Source organism: Anthonomus grandis, chromosome 1 (genome assembly GCF_022605725.1).
Source record: "Anthonomus grandis grandis chromosome 1, icAntGran1.3, whole genome shotgun sequence".
Taxonomy (NCBI): domain Eukaryota; kingdom Metazoa; phylum Arthropoda; class Insecta; order Coleoptera; family Curculionidae; genus Anthonomus; species Anthonomus grandis.
This window is the reverse complement of record NC_065546.1, coordinates 57,417,628-57,437,175: the sequence shown is the minus strand read 5'-3', so window position 1 is coordinate 57,437,175 and position 19,548 is coordinate 57,417,628. Positions and strand designations below refer to the sequence as shown.

General features: G+C 35.0%; 2 protein-coding genes across 2 annotated transcripts in view; one reads left to right on the top strand and one right to left on the bottom strand.

Moving 5' to 3' along the window:
* Positions 1–19,548, bottom strand: part of LOC126737068 (uncharacterized) — a 63,122-nt gene that overhangs the window by 6,343 nt on the left and 37,231 nt on the right. The gene's annotated exons all lie outside the window — the stretch shown is intronic.
* On the top strand, positions 6,983–8,317 carry LOC126737077 (uncharacterized). Its single transcript, XM_050441778.1, has one exon. The coding sequence runs from the start codon at positions 7,105–7,107 to the stop codon at positions 8,176–8,178; it is 1,074 nt and encodes a 357-aa protein (XP_050297735.1). The 5' UTR covers positions 6,983–7,104; the 3' UTR covers positions 8,179–8,317.

Here is a 19,548-nt window from a genome sequence, read left to right as displayed (position 1 = left end):
CAGTTAGAGGCTCACAGGAGGAGCCACGTGCCTCAACGTCAGCCAATTTGCTTCAGACGGCTCATACCAGGCCGTATATGGTTTCCGTAAGTTATGAGGTATTTTGTAAGACTGCACAATACTGTAAGTACACTTTAGGTGCTATATTAGATTCCGGATCACCGATTAGTTTAATTAAGGAAAGTTTTGTACCGTTAGAGGCGAGATCCCCGATTTGTTCGGATGATAAAGGGTTTTGTGGTATAAATGGGTCACCATTAGAAATTATAAATATTTTTTACACTAAAGTAAAAGTTGAAAATGTTGATGTTGAATTAAAATTTTATGTGGTACCTGATCATACAATGGCTTTTATGGCTTTGCTTGGGCGTAATTTTTCTACATTACCCTTCATCACAGTCACACTGGGAGATCGTATAATAATAACTAAAGAAAACACTGAAAGCTATTCAACCAATGATTTAAATTCGGAAATTCATCAGATTATGAATATTCAAGTTGATTCGGATTCACTGAAAGTTTTGGAGGAATTACAAATTAATTCCAGCATTGATAGAAAGTTTGTTGAACAGCTCAGGTGCATGTATTTTGACTATTTAAAGATAGTGGGCCGAGTAAAGTTGATTTTGAAATGAAAATTGTGTTGAAACACGATCAGCCCATAAGTTTTAGACCTAGACGTTTATCGTATTCTGATAAAGAAATATTACAGTTAATTTTGAATGACCTTTTAAATCGCGGTATCATAAGACCGAGTGAATCACCGTATGCCAGCCCTATAGTTTTAGTAGGGAAAAAGAATGGTGAAACTAGATTATGTATTAATTATCGCGAATTGAACAAAATCACAATTAAAGATAATTTTCCAAGCCCGTTGATTGACGATAATATTGATTTATTAAGGAATAAAAGATATTTCACCTCTCTTGATTTGAAAGACAGTTATTATAATGTGAGAATAGCCGAAGAATCTGTCAAATTTACATCCTTTGTGACTCCCATGGGTCAATATGAATTTCTTTTCTGCCCTTTTGGTTTAACAAATGCGCCTAAAGTGTTTGGGAGATTTTTTAAAAAAGTTTTTTCTGAACTTTTACAGAGTGGTGAAATGATGCAATTTTTTGATGATTCAAAGTTAACATTTAGATTAGATAAATGTTTCTTTATCCAGACTGAAATTGATTACTTAGGGTACCGTGTTAGTTACGAAGATATTCGACCTACTGACGAAAATATTGCGGCAGTATTAAATTATCCGGTTCCCCGAAACGCCAAGGAAGTATTACGGTTTGTCTCTTTAGCAAGTTATTTTCGCCGTTTTATTCCATCATTTTCTGCGGTGGCGAAACCCTTATATGACCTTGTTAAGAAAAATGCTAAATTTGAGTTTGGTAGTAAACAGCATGAGGTTTTTAAAATTTTGAAAAAACATCTCGCGAGTAAACCTCTTTTGTCAATTTATTCTCCCACTGCTGAAACAGAATTGCATTGTGATGCTAGTGCCTCTGGATTTGGGGCAATATTATTGCAAAGACAAGAGGATGGTCTTTTTAAGCCAATTTTCTATTTTAGCCAACGCACCACTCCAGCAGAGGCAAAGTATCACGCAGTTTTGAACTTGAATGTCTTGCCGTTGTAAATGCAATAAAACGATTCCATATTTATTTAGGGGGAATAAAATTTAAAATTATTACCGATTGTGATAGTTTTCGATTAACTCTTAGTAAACAACAAGTCAATCCGCGAATATCACGTTGGGCTGTTTTTGCAAGATTACTATTATGAAATATGTCATCGTCCGGGAAAACGCATGAGTCATGTTGATGCGTTGAGTCGATGTCATAGCGTTTTAGTTATTGAAGCTAACACTTTTGAGCAAATTCTGTCAATTTGTCAGAATCGTGATTTAGAGATAGGGAAAATCCGTAATGAATTAGAGAACGCGGAATCTAAATTCTTTGAGTTAAGAGATGGTCTTGTATATAAAAAAAATAAAAATAAAGAATTGCTTTTCTATGTTCCTCAGTCCATGGAAAACAATGTAATTAGAACCTGTCATGACGATCTAGGGCATGTTTGATATAAAAAGGTGATGGTAGATAGTATTTTAAAAGTATATTGGTTTCCGAAACTGCGCGAGAAAATAAAAGAGTATATTACCAATTGTTTACGTTGTATTGAATTTTCTCCTGTTAGCGGAAAGCCCGAAGGACTTTTGCATAGTATCGATAAGGAAAAGTTACCTTTTCAGACTTTGCATATCGATCATCTTGGTTCGTTAGAAAAAACATCAAAGGGTTATAAGCATTTATTTGTTATAGTGGACGCGTTTACAAAATTCTTAAAACTATATCCATGCAAATCGACTAAATCAGAAGAATGTGTGAAGCATTTGACGGATTATTTTAGGGCTTATAGTAAACCTCGCCGTATTATATCTGACCGTGGTACAGCTTTTACCTCTGTTCTGTTTACAGACTTTTTAAACTCAGAAAAAGTTGATCATGTTTTGATAGCTGTAGGTACGCCGCGCGCGAACGGCCAGGTTGAGAGGTTCAATAAAACCATAACCCCAATGATCGCGAAATTATGTGAATTACCAGAAAATTGGGACCGTCTCTTAGACAAGGTTGAGTTTGCCTGTAACAACACGGTATCTCGAGCGACAAATGATACACCAAGTCGATTGTTATTTGGAATCGATCAATTAGGTAAAACAAATGATTGTATTAAATTAATTTTAGAGGATAACTGTCAGAAAGTGCGGAATTTAGAGCAAATTCGGGAAGAAGCATATCAAAACATAGTGAAAGTGCAAAAGTGTAACGAGACTAGTTATAATAAAAAGCGTAAAGAAGCTTCAGTATATGATGTGGGGGATTACGTAATGATTAAGAATGTTGATGTTACTGCGGGGGTCAATAAAAAATTTATTCCAAAATTTAAAGGGCCTTATATAGTTAAGAAAATATTGGATTGTGACAGATATGTGATTGAAGATGTTGAAGGCTTTCAAGTTACTCAACTTCCTTATAACGGGGTAGTCGCACCCGATAACATGAAACCATATATATCTGTTAATTATTCCATAATAATTGAGAAGCTTACATTCTTAGATTCTAGTAAATTTATTTTAGTTATATATTTTTTTTAGTAGATTTAGTTTTTTTTTTAATTTTGAGTAAGCCGGGACGGCTTATTGTCAGTTTGGCCGATTTGTAGGCAATTTGGCAACAACGATTTAAATTATGAAGTCCGAATGTTTTTCTTAGAGTTGTTATGGTTATGTGCTTATCGGTGTTCGCGGAAAATGCCAAGGCGTCAATATCTCGGCTGAGGTTTGAGAGAAGACCGTCTCGACCGTTTCAATTGGAAAGATTGAGTTTAGTTGTTCTTTGTATTTCACTATAGTTGGTAGTAGAAATAATTTTAAAACCGTCTATTCGGTCCGCAAGTTGTTATACCTACTTTAATTTGTTATCCGCTTTATATATATATATATATATATCATTTAATTTTAAATAAACCTTTCTGACGAAAATTTATTGTTTTAATTATCTGAGAGATTTACCCAAAAAAATGCCCTACATTATAAGATGTCAAGGCTCCATATATTGAAAAAATTAATTTCTTGACTGAAATGCATACGATTTTGTTTCAAAGGCTTGTCTCTGATTTTAAACCCTCTCATAAATTTTTCTTGTTCTACAGTTTTAAATATCACTTTAACGAATAATCTTGAAAATTCCACCATTTACTTCTAAGCACATGTCCGCTTTGTGGTGAGTAGCTCGGATTGCTCTGTAGATGGATTCGATCTAGTTCGTGCTGTATTTGTTATCCGAGACAATAATGCTTCTCTTATATTATACTTTAGTGGAATATACCGGTAATTTGAACCACTTTTAAAGGCAATAATCCAAAGGACTAAGATCTGGCGATCTAGGTGGCTAATTATACGAACCATCCCGATCAATTCATCGGTTTGGAAAGGTTTGGTTTAAAAAAATCTCTTACACATAAACTATTGGTGTAATGTATTGAATAATAGGATTTACGCATGGTAAATATGGCAACCTCGCATAGGTATTTAAATGTACGAGTTGGGCAAAATTCGATAAAATGCAATGCAGTTCAGTTATTTTTGGGGAAGAGCAACAATAAACGGTTACTGTTCATCTTGTGTTTTAATTACCATTCCTGGATATTACACTGGCGACGATCGATACTCACGTTAGTAAATTGAGGAATAGGAGAGCACTTATGGTGGGTGAACAGAACAAGTATTTAAAATAGTATAAGTTAAAATAGTAGTGAGTTAGTGCAATACCGACTGTGACTGACGACATGGCGAGTGTCGGAGACATCGGTATAAATTTAGTGTTTAATCCGAAGGCAAGTGACTGGAATGTGTTTTATAGCAGACTTACTCAGTACTTCATAGCAAAGCAGATTACTGATGATGCCATGAAAAGAGCTGTATTGCTTTGTAGTCTCTCTGAAGAGGCTTACTTGTTATTGCAAAATCTTTGTGTACCGGATAAACCGGAAGCTGTGAGTTTTACGACTCTCACAGATTACTTATCAAAGTATTTTGAGGAGAAAAATGTAGTATGGGTTGAGAGGGGTAAATTTTATGCTGCCTATAAAGATCAGGACGAAACGGCACAACAGTGGTCAACTCGCCTAAAAGGATTATCCAGTAAATGTCAATTTGGTACTGCTTTAGAGACTAAGCTGACGGACATTTTCATTAATCACTACAATGAAGGCAAGGTAAAAAACAATCTCTACACACTTAAAGCTACAGTTGATTTGAGCAAAGCCGTAGATACTGCCGGCATACAGGAAGCAACAGAGTCTGGCATAAAAGAAGCCGCTTCCCTACCTTTGGTAATCAAAAGAGAACCAGAGCCATCAGCAGAGATACATAAAATAACGAAAAGCAGAGGAGGAATTAACCCAAACCAATATTAGGCAAGGCCAGCAGGATTTCGCGGAAACAGTGGCAACCGAGCAGCAGTACCTGTCCGAAACGTAGGTCGCGTTGGAGGCGCTAGGCATAGTTCTTGGTCCGGAGAGGGGCCAGTGTGGGCTGATGAAAGATTGGCAGGTTAATTGCGGAAGAATTAAAAAAAGACTTGGTCTTGGCAAAAATTTATGAATACGTTTTATTTGACACATGGCCGGTTGACAATGATAATGAAATTAAAACTTATTTTTACAAAAGATATGAGTTAAACATAGCCGAAAATATTTTGTTATGGGGAGACCGGGTGGTTATTCCAAAAAGTTTACAAAATTATTTTCTTTCTGAGCTTCACAATACTCATTTAGGTATAGTCAAAATGAAAAGTATGGCTAGGGCATATTTTTGGTGGCCGACACTAAACTCGGATATTGAGCAAATCTGTAAGAATTGTCAACAGTGCCAAAGTGTAAGGCCAAATCCTCCAAAGAGCCCCTTATTATGCTGGCCTATTCCGGAAGGAAATTGGGCCCGCATTCATATTGATTTTTTTGAACCAAAAAAAAATTCATTTTTTTTAATATTATTGGATGCCTTTTCAAAGTAGATTGAGGTTTTTCAAATATCTTCTATAACCTCGTTAGCTACAATTAAAATCTTTAGAAATGTTTTTGCCAGATTCGGCTTACCCAAGCAGTTAATTTCAGACAATGGGCCATCTCTAGTGTCAAGTGAATTTGAACACTTTTGTAAAGTTAATGGCATAGAACATATTACATCGCCGCCTTTTTCTCCTCACTGTAACGGTGCTGCTGAGAATACGGTTAAAACTGTTAAACATTTTTTATTAAAAGTAAAAGATCATAAGGATATTAATGATTGTTTATGTAGGTTTTTACTAACGTATAGGAATTCAGTGCACTGTTCCAGTGGGGAGAGTCCAGCTAAGGCATTTTTAGGTAGGTCCTTAAGGAATCGAATAATTTCATAAAGCCATCAAAATTAAATTATAAAAATAGTTTTGATGGAAAGGAAATTATTGAAAATAATTTATTAAAAGCTCAAAAGCTAAACAAAAAGTATTTTAGGGGGAAAAGGCAAGTCCAGTTTGTGAAAGACGATTTAGTCTATGTTAAGGATTACAGAGGGGTTAAGCCAAATTGGTGTAAAGCAAAAATTGTTAACATTTTAGGTAGACTTACATTTACACCTTTAAATAGTAATATTTCTTGGAAACGTCATGTTAACCAAATTAGTTTGAAAATAACACAGGATGATGAGGAGTATAACTTAAGGGGTGAAAGTGATAATGAAACTTCGGTAAAAGAAACTATAGTGATCGAATCGGATATTAGTGATGATGAAAATGATTTTAGTGACGTCCACGAGAGCTTAGATAACAATATCAATATTGCAGAAGGGCGACCACAGAGTACTCGCAAGGTCCCAGATAGGCTTGGATATTAGTTTTTATTGTTAATAATTTTAGTGTATAAGTAGAGAAATAATTTTGGGTTTTAAACTCATACTAAATTAGGTAATTATGTTTAGTTGATATAAAGACTATTAGAAGGGGGTGGTGTAATGTATTGAATAATAGAATTTACGCATGGTAAATATGGCAACCTCGCATAGGTATTTAAATGTACGAGTTGGGCAAAATTCGATAAAATGCAATGCAGTTCAGTTATTTTTAAAATAACTGAACTAAGCATAAGTAAAATTAACATTATTGTATGTGCTGATATATAACTGAACATCTTCTCTTTTGAAAATGCGTGAAAACGTAACAACAGAGAATCCATTAATACATTTTGTAAACAAAACACTCCCCTTGCCCCTGTACACATGTTGAACTCAAACAAAGCTGTTGTAATTAGTAAATTCTAGCCTTTCAATGTTCCAAATTGTGTTTTTCTAACTTTCCTAATTCTAGAGTATATTTCTGTATGATAATTTCAAACATATTGATGCTGCTTAACTTAGGATGTAACGCACCTTCCAGGTACAAAACATACCGACATGACAGCAAACGTCACCAACTTTAGGCAGTTTCCCTGTCATCCCTTTTTTATTTTACACCTTCAAAAATTAGTTTGATCCACCCGAACATTGATCCCAATCCCTACAACAAAATGGCGGCATGCAAGCCCTGCGGAGCCCTACCATCCACCAACCGGGCGTCGCCCCGCTCCAAAATGAGTTGCCCGCCCTGTCCTTGTCCCCCTTGCGGCTACCAAATGCCACCCCCGCCGTGTCCTTGTCCGCCCCAATGCACGTTGCCCGTGGTGGCCGACTCGATGCCGAAGTACGTGGTGAACCCCTGCGACCCCAACGCGCATGCGAAACAAATCAAAAATGAAAATTGTTGTAACGTGTGCGTCCCGGTGACGGTACCGTGTCCACCCCAGCCACCGCCGAAGCCTCGTAAGAAGTGCAAATATATCCAACCAGCCCGTCCGAAGTCTTTTGCCCCCACACGGAATTATTTACCGCCTGAGTTGAAGATGGCGGATGACACGATTTATCGTAAGAGTTATATCCCGGTTGAGGGTGAAAAGCCTAAGCAGGTGATCCCTGAGAATAATTTGTGCGTGGGGGAGGGTAAGATATCCGACGATACCATTAACAGGATGTCGTATAAGCCGGTGAAAATCGTGCCCACTTGCCCCATTTACCCTTGCGAGCACAAACTGATCGGCGAGGGACCGATGCAAGACATAACCACCAATAAACACGACTACGTCCCGAAACCATTTGTAAAACCGGAGGCAGTGAAACCGTTCACCAACCTATTCACCTCCGATTGTCCCCTAAGCGATAAAACCGTAAATCGAATGTCCTACATGCCCATCGATCTTAATAAGGCGAAAGTCACCCCCTTTCATCCGACGAATGCCATTGAAAAACCGACGGGGAGGATCAGCGACAAAACGGTGAATAAAATGTCTTATCAGCCGTGGAAACCGATGGAGCCGATCGATAAACCCTGGGCGGAGAAGCCGCGGTATCAGCCGCCAATGCTTCGCATGGAAGACAATACGGTGAACAAGATGAGCTACCAACCACCGGGACGTTACGTGGAGTGCGAAGATGACGATCCAGATTGCGTGGACTGTCCAGAGCCTCCGTGCGACCCCAATCCAGCCAGGTGCGTGGGGCCGACCACCTGTTGCATGCCATGCTGTTGCCCCAGGGCAGCATGCTAACGTACCAATTTTTTTTTTCTTTTCGTGTGAAATTGTTCGTGTCTTTTATACAATCTGTGAATTGTCTTGTGTATTTTTTTTGCTGGTCAAACTAATTTTTTATCAAAGGTATATAATATACATTCTATTTATATTACAAGGAGTTTTTTTACAGGGTTTATTTTCGTACAAATTGTTCAATGTATATGAATGTATATGAGCATTATTAATAATGTGTGGCCACGCACAAGTCCTTTTTAGTAAATTTTGTTGAAATATAGACAGTCCGGTTAAGAAATATATGCTTAGAAGATTGAAAGACTAGAATTAGTAAATAACAACTTTTTTTGAGTTCAACATTTTGTACTGTTCGTTAGTCCATTCTAGTTTGGAGTATGCTAGTTCTCTATGGTCTCCATTTTATGAATTCTGTTTTATTTTTAAATTAATATCTGGCAATTAAAAAAAGGGGTAAAAGTCCACTTTTTGACATTCTACCGCATCTCACCTCTTATAAACGTCATGAATAATTTTAAGAAGTTACTTTTCTTACTTCATTAATCCGTTTACAAACGATAGGCATAATTTCATAGAGATCGTCAATGATTCCTGGTTCGGAGATAAGGATTTAGATGAAAAAAGGGGGTAAAAGTCCACTCTTTGACATTCTACCGCATCTCACCTCTCAGAAACGTCGTGAATAATTTAAAAAAATTATTTTTCTTACTTCATTGATTCGTTTACGAACGATAGGCATAATTTCATAGCGATCGTCAATGATTCCTGGTTCGAAGATAAGGATTAAGATGAAAAAAGAGGGTAAAAGTTCACTTTTTGATTTTCTACCGCATCTCACCTCTTATAAACGTCGTGAATAATTTTAAAAAGTTACTTTTCTTACTTCATTGACCCGTTTACAAACGATAGGCATAATTTCATAGCGATCGTCAATGATTCCTGGTTCTGAGATAAGGATTAAGATGAAAAAAGAGGGTAAAAGTTCACTTTTTGATTTTCTACCGCATCTCACCTCTTATAAACGTCGTGAATAATTTTAAAAAGTTACCTTTCTTACTTCATTGACCCGTTTACAAACGATAGGCATAATTTCATAGCGATCGTCAATGATTCCTGGTTCTGAGATAAGGATTAAGATGAAAAAAGAGGGTAAAAGTTCACTTTTTGATTTTCTACCGCATCTCACCTCTTATAAACGTCGTGAATAATTTTAAAAAGTTACCTTTCTTACTTCATTGACCCGTTTACAAACGATAGGCATAATTTCATAGCGATCGTCAATGATTCCTGGTTCTGAGATAAGGATTAAGATGAAAAAAGAGGGTAAAAGTTCACTTTTTGATTTTCTACCGCATCTCACCTCTTATAAACGTCGTGAATAATTTTAAAAAGTTACTTTTCTTACTTCATTGACCCGTTTACAAACGATAGGCATAATTTCATAGCGATCGTCAATGATTCCTGGTTCTGAGATAAGGATTAAGATGAAAAAAGAGGGTAAAAGTTCACTTTTTGATTTTCTACCGCATCTCACCTCTTATAAACGTCGTGAATAATTTTAAAAAGTTACTTTTCTTACTTCATTGACCCGTTTACAAACGATAGGCATAATTTCATAGCGATCGTCAATGATTCCTGGTTCTGAGATAAGGATTAAGATGAAAAAAGAGGGTAAAAGTTCACTTTTTGATTTTCTACCGCATCTCACCTCTTATAAACGTCGTGAATAATTTTAAAAAGTTACTTTTCTTACTTCATTGACCCGTTTACAAACGATAGGCATAATTTCATAGCGATCGTCAATGATTCCTGGTTCTGAGATAAGGATTAAGATGAAAAAAGAGGGTAAAAGTTCACTTTTTGATTTTCTACCGCATCTCACCTCTTATAAACGTCGTGAATAATTTTAAAAAGTTACTTTTCTTACTTCATTGACCCGTTTACAAACGATAGGCATAATTTCATAGCGATCGTCAATGATTCCTGGTTCTGAGATAAGGATTAAGATGAAAAAAGAGGGTAAAAGTTCACTTTTTGATTTTCTACCGCATCTCACCTCTTATAAACGTCGTGAATAATTTTAAAAAGTTACCTTTCTTACTTCATTGACCCGTTTACAAACGATAGGCATAATTTCATAGCGATCGTCAATGATTCCTGGTTCTGAGATAAGGATTAAGATGAAAAAAGAGGGTAAAAGTTCACTTTTTGATTTTCTACCGCATCTCACCTCTTATAAACGTCGTGAATAATTTTAAAAAGTTACTTTTCTTACTTCATTGACCCGTTTACAAACGATAGGCATAATTTCATAGCGATCGTCAATGATTCCTGGTTCTGAGATAAGGATTAAGATGAAAAAAGAGGGTAAAAGTTCACTTTTTGATTTTCTACCGCATCTCACCTCTTATAAACGTCGTGAATAATTTTAAAAAGTTACTTTTCTTACTTCATTGACCCGTTTACAAACGATAGGCATAATTTCATAGCGATCGTCAATGATTCCTGGTTCTGAGATAAGGATTAAGATGAAAAAGAGGGTAAAAGTCCACTTTTTGACATTCTACCGCATCTCACCTCTTATAAACGTCATGAATAATTTTAAAAAGTTACTTTTCTTACTTCATTAATCCATTTACAAACGATAGGCATAATTTCATAGCGATCGTCAATGATTCCTGGTTCTGAGATAAGGATTTAGATGAAAAAGAGAGTAAAAGTCCACTTTTTGACATTCTACCGCATCTCACCTCTTATAAACGTCGTGAATAATTTTAAAAAGTTACTTTTCTTACTTCATTAATCCGTTTACAAACGATAGGCATAATTTCATGGCGATCGTCAATGATTTCTGGTTCGGAGATAAGGATTTAGATGAAAAAGGGGGTAAAAGTCCACTTTTTGACATTCTGCCGCATCTCACCTCTTATAAACGTCGCGAATAATTTTAAAAAGTTACTTTTCTTACTTCATTGATCCGTTTACAAACGATAGGCATAATTTCATAGTGATCGTCAATGATTCCTGGTTCTGAGATAAGGATTTAGATGAAAAAGGGGGTAAAAGTCCAGTTTTTGATTTTCTACCGCATCTCACCTCTTATAAACGTCGCGAATAATTTTAAAAAGTTACTTTTCTTACTTCATTAATCCGTTTACAAACGATAGGCATAATTTCATGGCGATCGTCAATGATTTCTGGTTCGGAGATAAGGATTTAGATGAAAAAAAGGGGTAAAAGTCCACTTTTTGACATTCTACCGCATCTCACCCCTTATAAACGTCATGAATAATTTTAAAAAGTTACTTTTCTTACTTCATTAATCCATTTACAAACGATAGGCATAATTTCATAGCGATCGTCAATGATTCCTGGTTCTGAGATAAGGATTAAGATGAAAAAAGAGGGTAAAAGTTCACTTTTTGATTTTCTACCGCATCTCACCTCTTATAAACGTCGTGAATAATTTTAAAAAGTTACTTTTCTTACTTCATTAATCCGTTTACAAACGATAGGCATAATTTCATGGCGATCGTCAATGATTTCTGGTTCGGAGATAAGGATTTAGATGAAAAAAAGGGGTAAAAGTCCACTTTTTGACATTCTACCGCATCTCACCTCTTATAAACGTCATGAATAATTTTAAAAAGTTACTTTTCTTACTTCATTAATCCATTTACAAACGATAGGCATAATTTCATAGCGATCGTCAATGACTCCTGGTTCTGAGATAAGGATTTAGATGAAAAAGAGGGTAAAAGTCCACTTTTTGACATTCTACCGCATCTCACCTCTTATAAACGTCGTGAATAATTTTAAAAAGTTACTTTTCTTACTTCATTAATCCGTTTACAAACGATAGGCATAATTTCATGGCGATCGTCAATGATTCCTGGTTCGGAGATAAGGATTTAGATGAAAAAAGGGGGTAAAAGTCCACATTTTGATTTTCTACCGCATCTCACCTCTTATAAACATCGTGAATAATTTTAAAAAGTTACTTTTCTTACTTCATTAATCCGTTTACAAACGATAGGCATAATTTCATGGCGATCGTCAATGATTTCTGGTTCGGAGATAAGGATTTAGATGAAAAAAGGGGGTAAAAGTCCACTTTTTGACATTCTACTGCATCTCACCTCTTATAAACGTCGCGAATAATTTTAAAAAGTTACTTTTCTTACTTCATTAATCCGTTTACAAACGACAGGCATAAGTTCATGGCGATCGTCAATGATTTCTGGTTCGGAGATAAGGATTTAGATGAAAAAAGAGGGTAAAAGTTCACTTTTTGATTTTCTACCGCATCTCACCTCTTATAAACGTCGTGAATAATTTTAAAAAGTTACTTTTCTTACTTCATTGACCCGTTTACAAACGATAGGCATAATTTCATAGCGATCGTCAATGATTCCTGGTTCTGAGATAAGGATTTAGATGAAAAAAGGGGGTAAAAGTCCACTTTTTGACATTCTACCGCATCTCACCCCTTATAAACGTCATGAATAATTTTGAAAAGTTACTTTTCTTAATTCATTAATCCGTTTACAAACGATAGGTATGATTTCATAGCGATCGTATATGATTCCTGGTTCTGAGATAAGGATTTAGATGAAAAAGGGGGTAAAAGTCCACATTTTGATTTTCTACCGCATCTCACCTCTTATAAACATCGTGAATAATTTTAAAAAGTTACTTTTCTTACCTCATTAATCTGTTTATAAACGATAGGCATAATTTCATAGCGATCATCAATGATTCCTGGTCCTGAGATAAGGATTTAGATGAAAAAAAGGGGTAAAAGTCCACTTTTTGACATTCTACCGCATCTCACCCCTTATAAACGTCATGAATAATTTTAAAAAGTTACTTTTCTTACTTCATTAATCCATTTACAAACGATAGGCATAATTTCATAGCGATCGTCAATGATTCCTGGTTCTGAGATAAGGATTAAGATGAAAAAAGAGGGTAAAAGTTCACTTTTTGATTTTCTACCGCATCTCACCTCTTATAAACATCGTGAATAATTTTAAAAAGTTACTTTTCTTACTTCATTAATCCGTTTATAAACGATAGACATAATTTCATAGCGATCGTCAATGATTCCTGGTTCGGAGATAAGGATTTAGATGAAAAAAAGGGGTAAAAGTCCACTTTTTGACATTCTACCGCATCTCACCCCTTATAAACGTCATGAATAATTTTAAAAAGTTACTTTTCTTACTTCACTAATCCGTTTACAAACGACAGGCATAATTTCATAGCGATCGTCAATGATTCCTGGTTCTGAGATAAGGATTTAGATGAAAAAAGGGGGTAAAAGTCCACATTTTGATTTTCTACCGCATCTCACCTCTTATAAACATCGTGAATAATTTTAAAAAGTTACTTTTCTTACTTCATTAATCCGTTTACAAACGATAGGCATAATTTCAAAGCGATCGTCAATGATTCCTGGTTCGGAGATAAGGATTTAGATGAAAAAAGGGGGTAAAAGTCCACATTTTGATTTTCTACCGCATCTCACCTCTTATAAACATCGTGAATAATTTTAAAAAGTTACTTTTCTTACTTCATTAATCCGTTTACAAACGATAGGCATAATTTCATAGCGATCGTCAATGATTCCTGGTTCTGAGATAAGGATTAAGATGAAAAAGAGGGTAAAAGTCCACTTTTTGACATTCTACCGCATCTCACCTCTTATAAACGTCATGAATAATTTTAAAAAGTTACTTTTCTTACTTCATTAATCCATTTACAAACGATAGGCATAATTTCATAGCGATCGTCAATGATTCCTGGTTCTGAGATAAGGATTTAGATGAAAAAGAGGGTAAAAGTCCACTTTTTGACATTCTACCGCATCTCACCTCTTATAAACGTCGTGAATAATTTTAAAAAGTTACTTTTCTTACTTCATTAATCCGTTTACAAACGATAGGCATAATTTCAAAGCGATCGTCAATGATTCCTGGTTCGGAGATAAGGATTTAGATGAAAAAGGGGGTAAAAGTCCACTTTTTGACATTCTACCGCATCTCACCTCTTACAAACGTCATGAATAATTTTAAAAAGTTACTTTTCTTACTTTATTAATCCGTTTACAAACGATAGGCATAATTTCATAGCGATCGTCAATGATTCCTGGTTCTGAGATAAGGATTTAGATGAAAAAGGGGTAAAAGTCCACTTTTTGACATTCTACCACATCTCACCTCTTATAAATGTCATGAATAATTTTAAAAAGTTACTTTTCTTACTTCATTAATCCGTTTACAAACGACAGGCATAATTTCATAGCGATCGTCAATGATTCCTGGTTTGGAGATAAGGATTTAAATGAAAAAAGGGGGTAAAAGTCCACTTTTTGACATTCTACTGCATCTCACCTCTTATAAACGTCGCGAATAATTTTAAAAAGTTTCTTTTCTTACTTCAATAATCCGTTTACAAACGATAGGCATAATTTCATAGCGATCGTCAATGATTCCTGGTTCGGAGATAAGGATTTAGATGAAAAAGGGGGTAAAAGTCCACTTTTTGATTTTCTACCGCATCTCACCTCTCAGAAACGTCATGAATAATTTTAAAAAGTTACTTTTCTTACTTCATTGATCCGTTTACAAACGACAGGCATAAGTTCATGGCGATCGTCAATGATTTCTGGTTCGGAGATAAGGATTTAGATGAAAAAAGGGGGTAAAAGTTCACATTTTGATATTCTACCGCACCTCACCTCTTATAAACGTCGTGAATAATTTTAAAAAGTTACTTTTCTTACTTCATTGATCCGTTTACAAACGATAGGCATAATTTCATAGTGATCGTCAATGATTCCTGGTTCTGAGATAAGGATTAAAATGAAAAAAGAGGGTAAAAGTTCACATTTTGATATTCTACCGCATCTCACCTCTTATAAACATCGTGAATAATTTTAAAAAGTTACTTTTCTTACTTCATTGACCCGTTTACAAACGATAGGCATAATTTCATAGCGATCGTCAATGATTCCTGGTTCTGAGATAAGGATTTAGATGAAAAAAGGGGGTAAAAGTCCACTTTTTGACATTCTACCGCATCTCACCTCTTATAAACATCGTGAATAATTTTAAAAAGTTACTTTTCTTACTTCATTGACCCGTTTACAAACGATAGGCATAATTTCATAGCGATCGTCAATGATTCCTGGTTCTGAGATAAGGATTTAGATGAAAAAAGGGGGTAAAAGTCCACTTTTTGACATTCTACCGCATCTCACCCCTTATAAACGTCATGAATAATTTTGAAAAGTTACTTTTCTTAATTCATTAATCCGTTTACAAACGATAGGTATGATTTCATAGCGATCGTATATGATTCCTGGTTCTGAGATAAGGATTAAGATGAAAAAAGAGGGTAAAAGTTCACTTTTTGATTTTCTACCGCATCTCACCTCTTATAAACATCGTGAATAATTTTAAAAAGTTACTTTTCTTACCTCATTAATCTGTTTATAAACGATAGGCATAATTTCATAGCGATCATCAATGATTCCTGGTCCTGAGATAAGGATTTAGATGAAAAAAAGGGGTAAAAGTCCACTTTTTGACATTCTACCGCATCTCACCCCTTATAAACGTCATGAATAATTTTAAAAAGTTACTTTTCTTACTTCATTAATCCATTTACAAACGATAGGCATAATTTCATAGCGATCGTCAATGATTCCTGGTTCTGAGATAAGGATTAAGATGAAAAAAGAGGGTAAAAGTTCACTTTTTGATTTTCTACCGCATCTCACCTCTTATAAACATCGTGAATAATTTTAAAAAGTTACTTTTCTTACTTCATTAATCCGTTTATAAACGATAGACATAATTTCATAGCGATCGTCAATGATTCCTGGTTCGGAGATAAGGATTTAGATGAAAAAAAGGGGTAAAAGTCCACTTTTTGACATTCTACCGCATCTCACCCCTTATAAACGTCATGAATAATTTTAAAAAGTTACTTTTCTTACTTCACTAATCCGTTTACAAACGACAGGCATAATTTCATAGCGATCGTCAATGATTCCTGGTTCTGAGATAAGGATTTAGATGAAAAAAGGGGGTAAAAGTCCACATTTTGATTTTCTACCGCATCTCACCTCTTATAAACATCGTGAATAATTTTAAAAAGTTACTTTTCTTACTTCATTAATCCGTTTATAAACGATAGACATAATTTCATAGCGATCGTCAATGATTCCTGGTTCGGAGATAAGGATTTAGATAAAAAAAAGGGGGGTAAAAGTCCACTTTTTGACATTCTACCGCATCTCACCCCTTATAAACGTCATGAATAATTTTTAAAAGTTACTTTTCTTACTTCATTAATCCATTTACAAACGATAGGCATAATTTCATAGCGATCGTCAATGATTCCTGGTTCTGAGATAAGGATTAAGATGAAAAAAGAGGGTAAAAGTTCACTTTTTGATTTTCTACCGCATCTCACCTCTTAGAAACGTCGTGAATAATTTTAAAAATTTACTTTTCTTAATTCATTAATCCGTTTACAAACGATAGGCATAATTTCATAGCGATCGTCAATGATTCCTGATTCGGAGATAAGGATTAAGATGAAAAAAGAGGGTAAAAGTTCACTTTTTGATTTTCTACCGCATCTCACCTCTTAGAAACGTCGTGAATAATTTTAAAAATTTACTTTTCTTAATTCATTAATCCGTTTACAAACGATAGGCATAATTTCATAGCGATCGTCAATGATTCCTGGTTCTGAGATAAGGATTAAGATGAAAAAAGAGGGTAAAAGTTCACTTTTTGATTTTCTACCGCATCTCACCTCTTAGAAACGTCGTGAATAATTTTAAAAATTTACTTTTCTTAATTCATTAATCCGTTTACAAACGATAGGCATAATTTCATAGCGATCGTCAATGAGTCCTGGTTCGGAGATAAAGATTTAGATGAAAAAAGAGGGTAAAAGTCCACTTTTTGACATTCTACCGCATCTCACCTCTTACAAACGTCATGCATAATTTTAAAAAGTTACTTTTCTTACTTCATTAATCTGTTTACAAATGATAGGCATAATTTCATAGTGATCGTCAATGATTACTGGTTCTGAGATACGGATTTAGATGAAAAAAGGGGGTAAAAGTCCACTTTTTGACATTCTACCGCATCTCACCTCTTATAAACGTCATGAATAATTTTAAAAAGTTACTTTTCTTACTTCATTAATCCATTTACAAACGATAGACATAATTTCATAGCGATCGTCAATGATTCCTGGTTCGGAGATAAGGATTTAGATGAAAAAAGGGGGTAAAAGTCCACTTTTTGACATTCTACCGCATCTCACCTCTTATAAACGTCATGAATAATTTTAAAAAGTTACTTTTCTTACTTCATTAATCCGTTTACAAACGATAGGCATAATTTCATAGCGATCGTCAATGATTCCTGGTTCGGAGATAAGGATTTATATGAAAAAGGGGGTAAAAGTCCACTTTTTGACATTCTACCGCATCTCACTTCTTATAAACGTCGTGAATAATTTTAAAAAGTTACTTTTCTTACTTCATTAATCCGTTTACAAACGATAGGCATAATTTCATAGCGATCGTCAATGATTCCTGGTTCGGAGATAAGGATTTAGATGAAAAAAGGGGGTAAAAGTCCACTTTTTGATTTTCTACCGCATCTCACCTCTTACAAACGTCATGCATAATTTTAAAAAGTTACTTTTCTTACTTCATTGATCCGTTTACAAACGATAGGCATAATTTCATAGCGATCGTCAATGATTCCTGGTTCGGAGATAAGGATTTAGATGAAAAAAGGGGGTAAAAGTCCACTTTTTGACATTCTACCGCATCTCACCTCTTACAAACGTCATGCATAATTTTAAAAAGTTACTTTTCTTACTTCATTGATCCGTTTACAAACGATAGGCATAATTTCATAGCGATCGTCAATGATTCCTGGTTCGGAGATAAGGATTTAGATGAAAAAAGGGGGTAAAAGTCCACTTTTTGATTTTCTACCGCATCTGACCTCTTATAAACGTCATGAATAATTTTAAAAAGTTACTTTTCTTACTTCATTAATCCGTTTACAAACGATAGGCATAATTTCATAGCGATCGTCAATGATTCCTGGTTCTGAGATAAGGATTTAGATGAAAAAAGGGGGTAAAAGTCCACTTTTTGACATTCTACCGTATCTCACCTCTTATAAACGTCATGAATAATTTTTAAAAGTTACTTTTCTTACTTCATTGATCCGTTTACAAACGATAGGCATAATTTCATAGCGATCGTCAATGATTCCTGGTTCTGAGATAAGGATTTAGATGAAAAAAGAGGGTAAAAGTTCACTTTTTGATTTTCTACCGCATCTGACCTCTTATAAACGTCATGAATAATTTTAAAAAGTTACTTTTCTTACTTCATTAATCCGTTTACAAACGATAGGCATAATTTCATAGCGATCGTCAATGATTCCTGGTTCTGAGATAAGGATTTAGATGAAAAAAGGGGGTAAAAGTCCACTTTTTGACATTCTACCGTATCTCACCTCTTATAAACGTCATGAATAATTTTTAAAAGTTACTTTTCTTACTTCATTGATCCGTTTGCAAACGATAGGCATAATTTCATAGCGATCGTCAATGATTCCTGGTTCGGAGATAAGGATTTAGATGAAAAAAGGGGGTAAAAGTCCACTTTTTGACATTCTACCGCATCTCACCCCTTATAAACGTCGTAAATAATTTTAAAAAGTTACTTTTCTTACTTCATTGATCCGTTTACAAACGATAGGCATAATTTCATAGCGATCGTCAATGATTCCTGGTTCGGAGATAAGGATTTAGATGAAAAAAGGGGGTAAAAGTCCACTTTTTGACATTCTACCGCATCTCACCTCTTACAAACGTCATGAATAATTTTAAAAAGTTACTTTTCTTACTTCATTAATCCGTTTGCAAACGATAGGCATAATTTCATAGCGATCGTCAATGATTCCTGGTTCGGAGATAAGGATTTAGATGAAAAAAAAGGGGTAAAAGCCCACTTTTTGACATTCTACCGCATCTCACCTCTTATAAACGTCGTGAATAATTTTAAAAAGTTACTTTTCTTACTTCATTAATCCGTTTACAAACGATAGGCATAATTTCATAGCGATCGTCAATGATTCCTGGTTCGGAGATAAGGATTTATATGAAAAAGGGGGTAAAAGTCCACTTTTTGACATTCTACCGCATCTCACCTCTTATAAACGTCGTGAATAATTTTAAAAAGTTACTTTTCTTACTTCATTAATCCGTTTACAAACGATAGGCATAATTTCATAGCGATCGTCAATGATTCCTGAT

Bases quoted from the DNA above. Each gene is read 5' to 3' on its own strand.
- LOC126737077 (XM_050441778.1), top strand. From the start codon at position 7,105: ATGGCGGCATGCAAGCCCTGCGGAGCCCTACCATCCACCAACCGGGCG.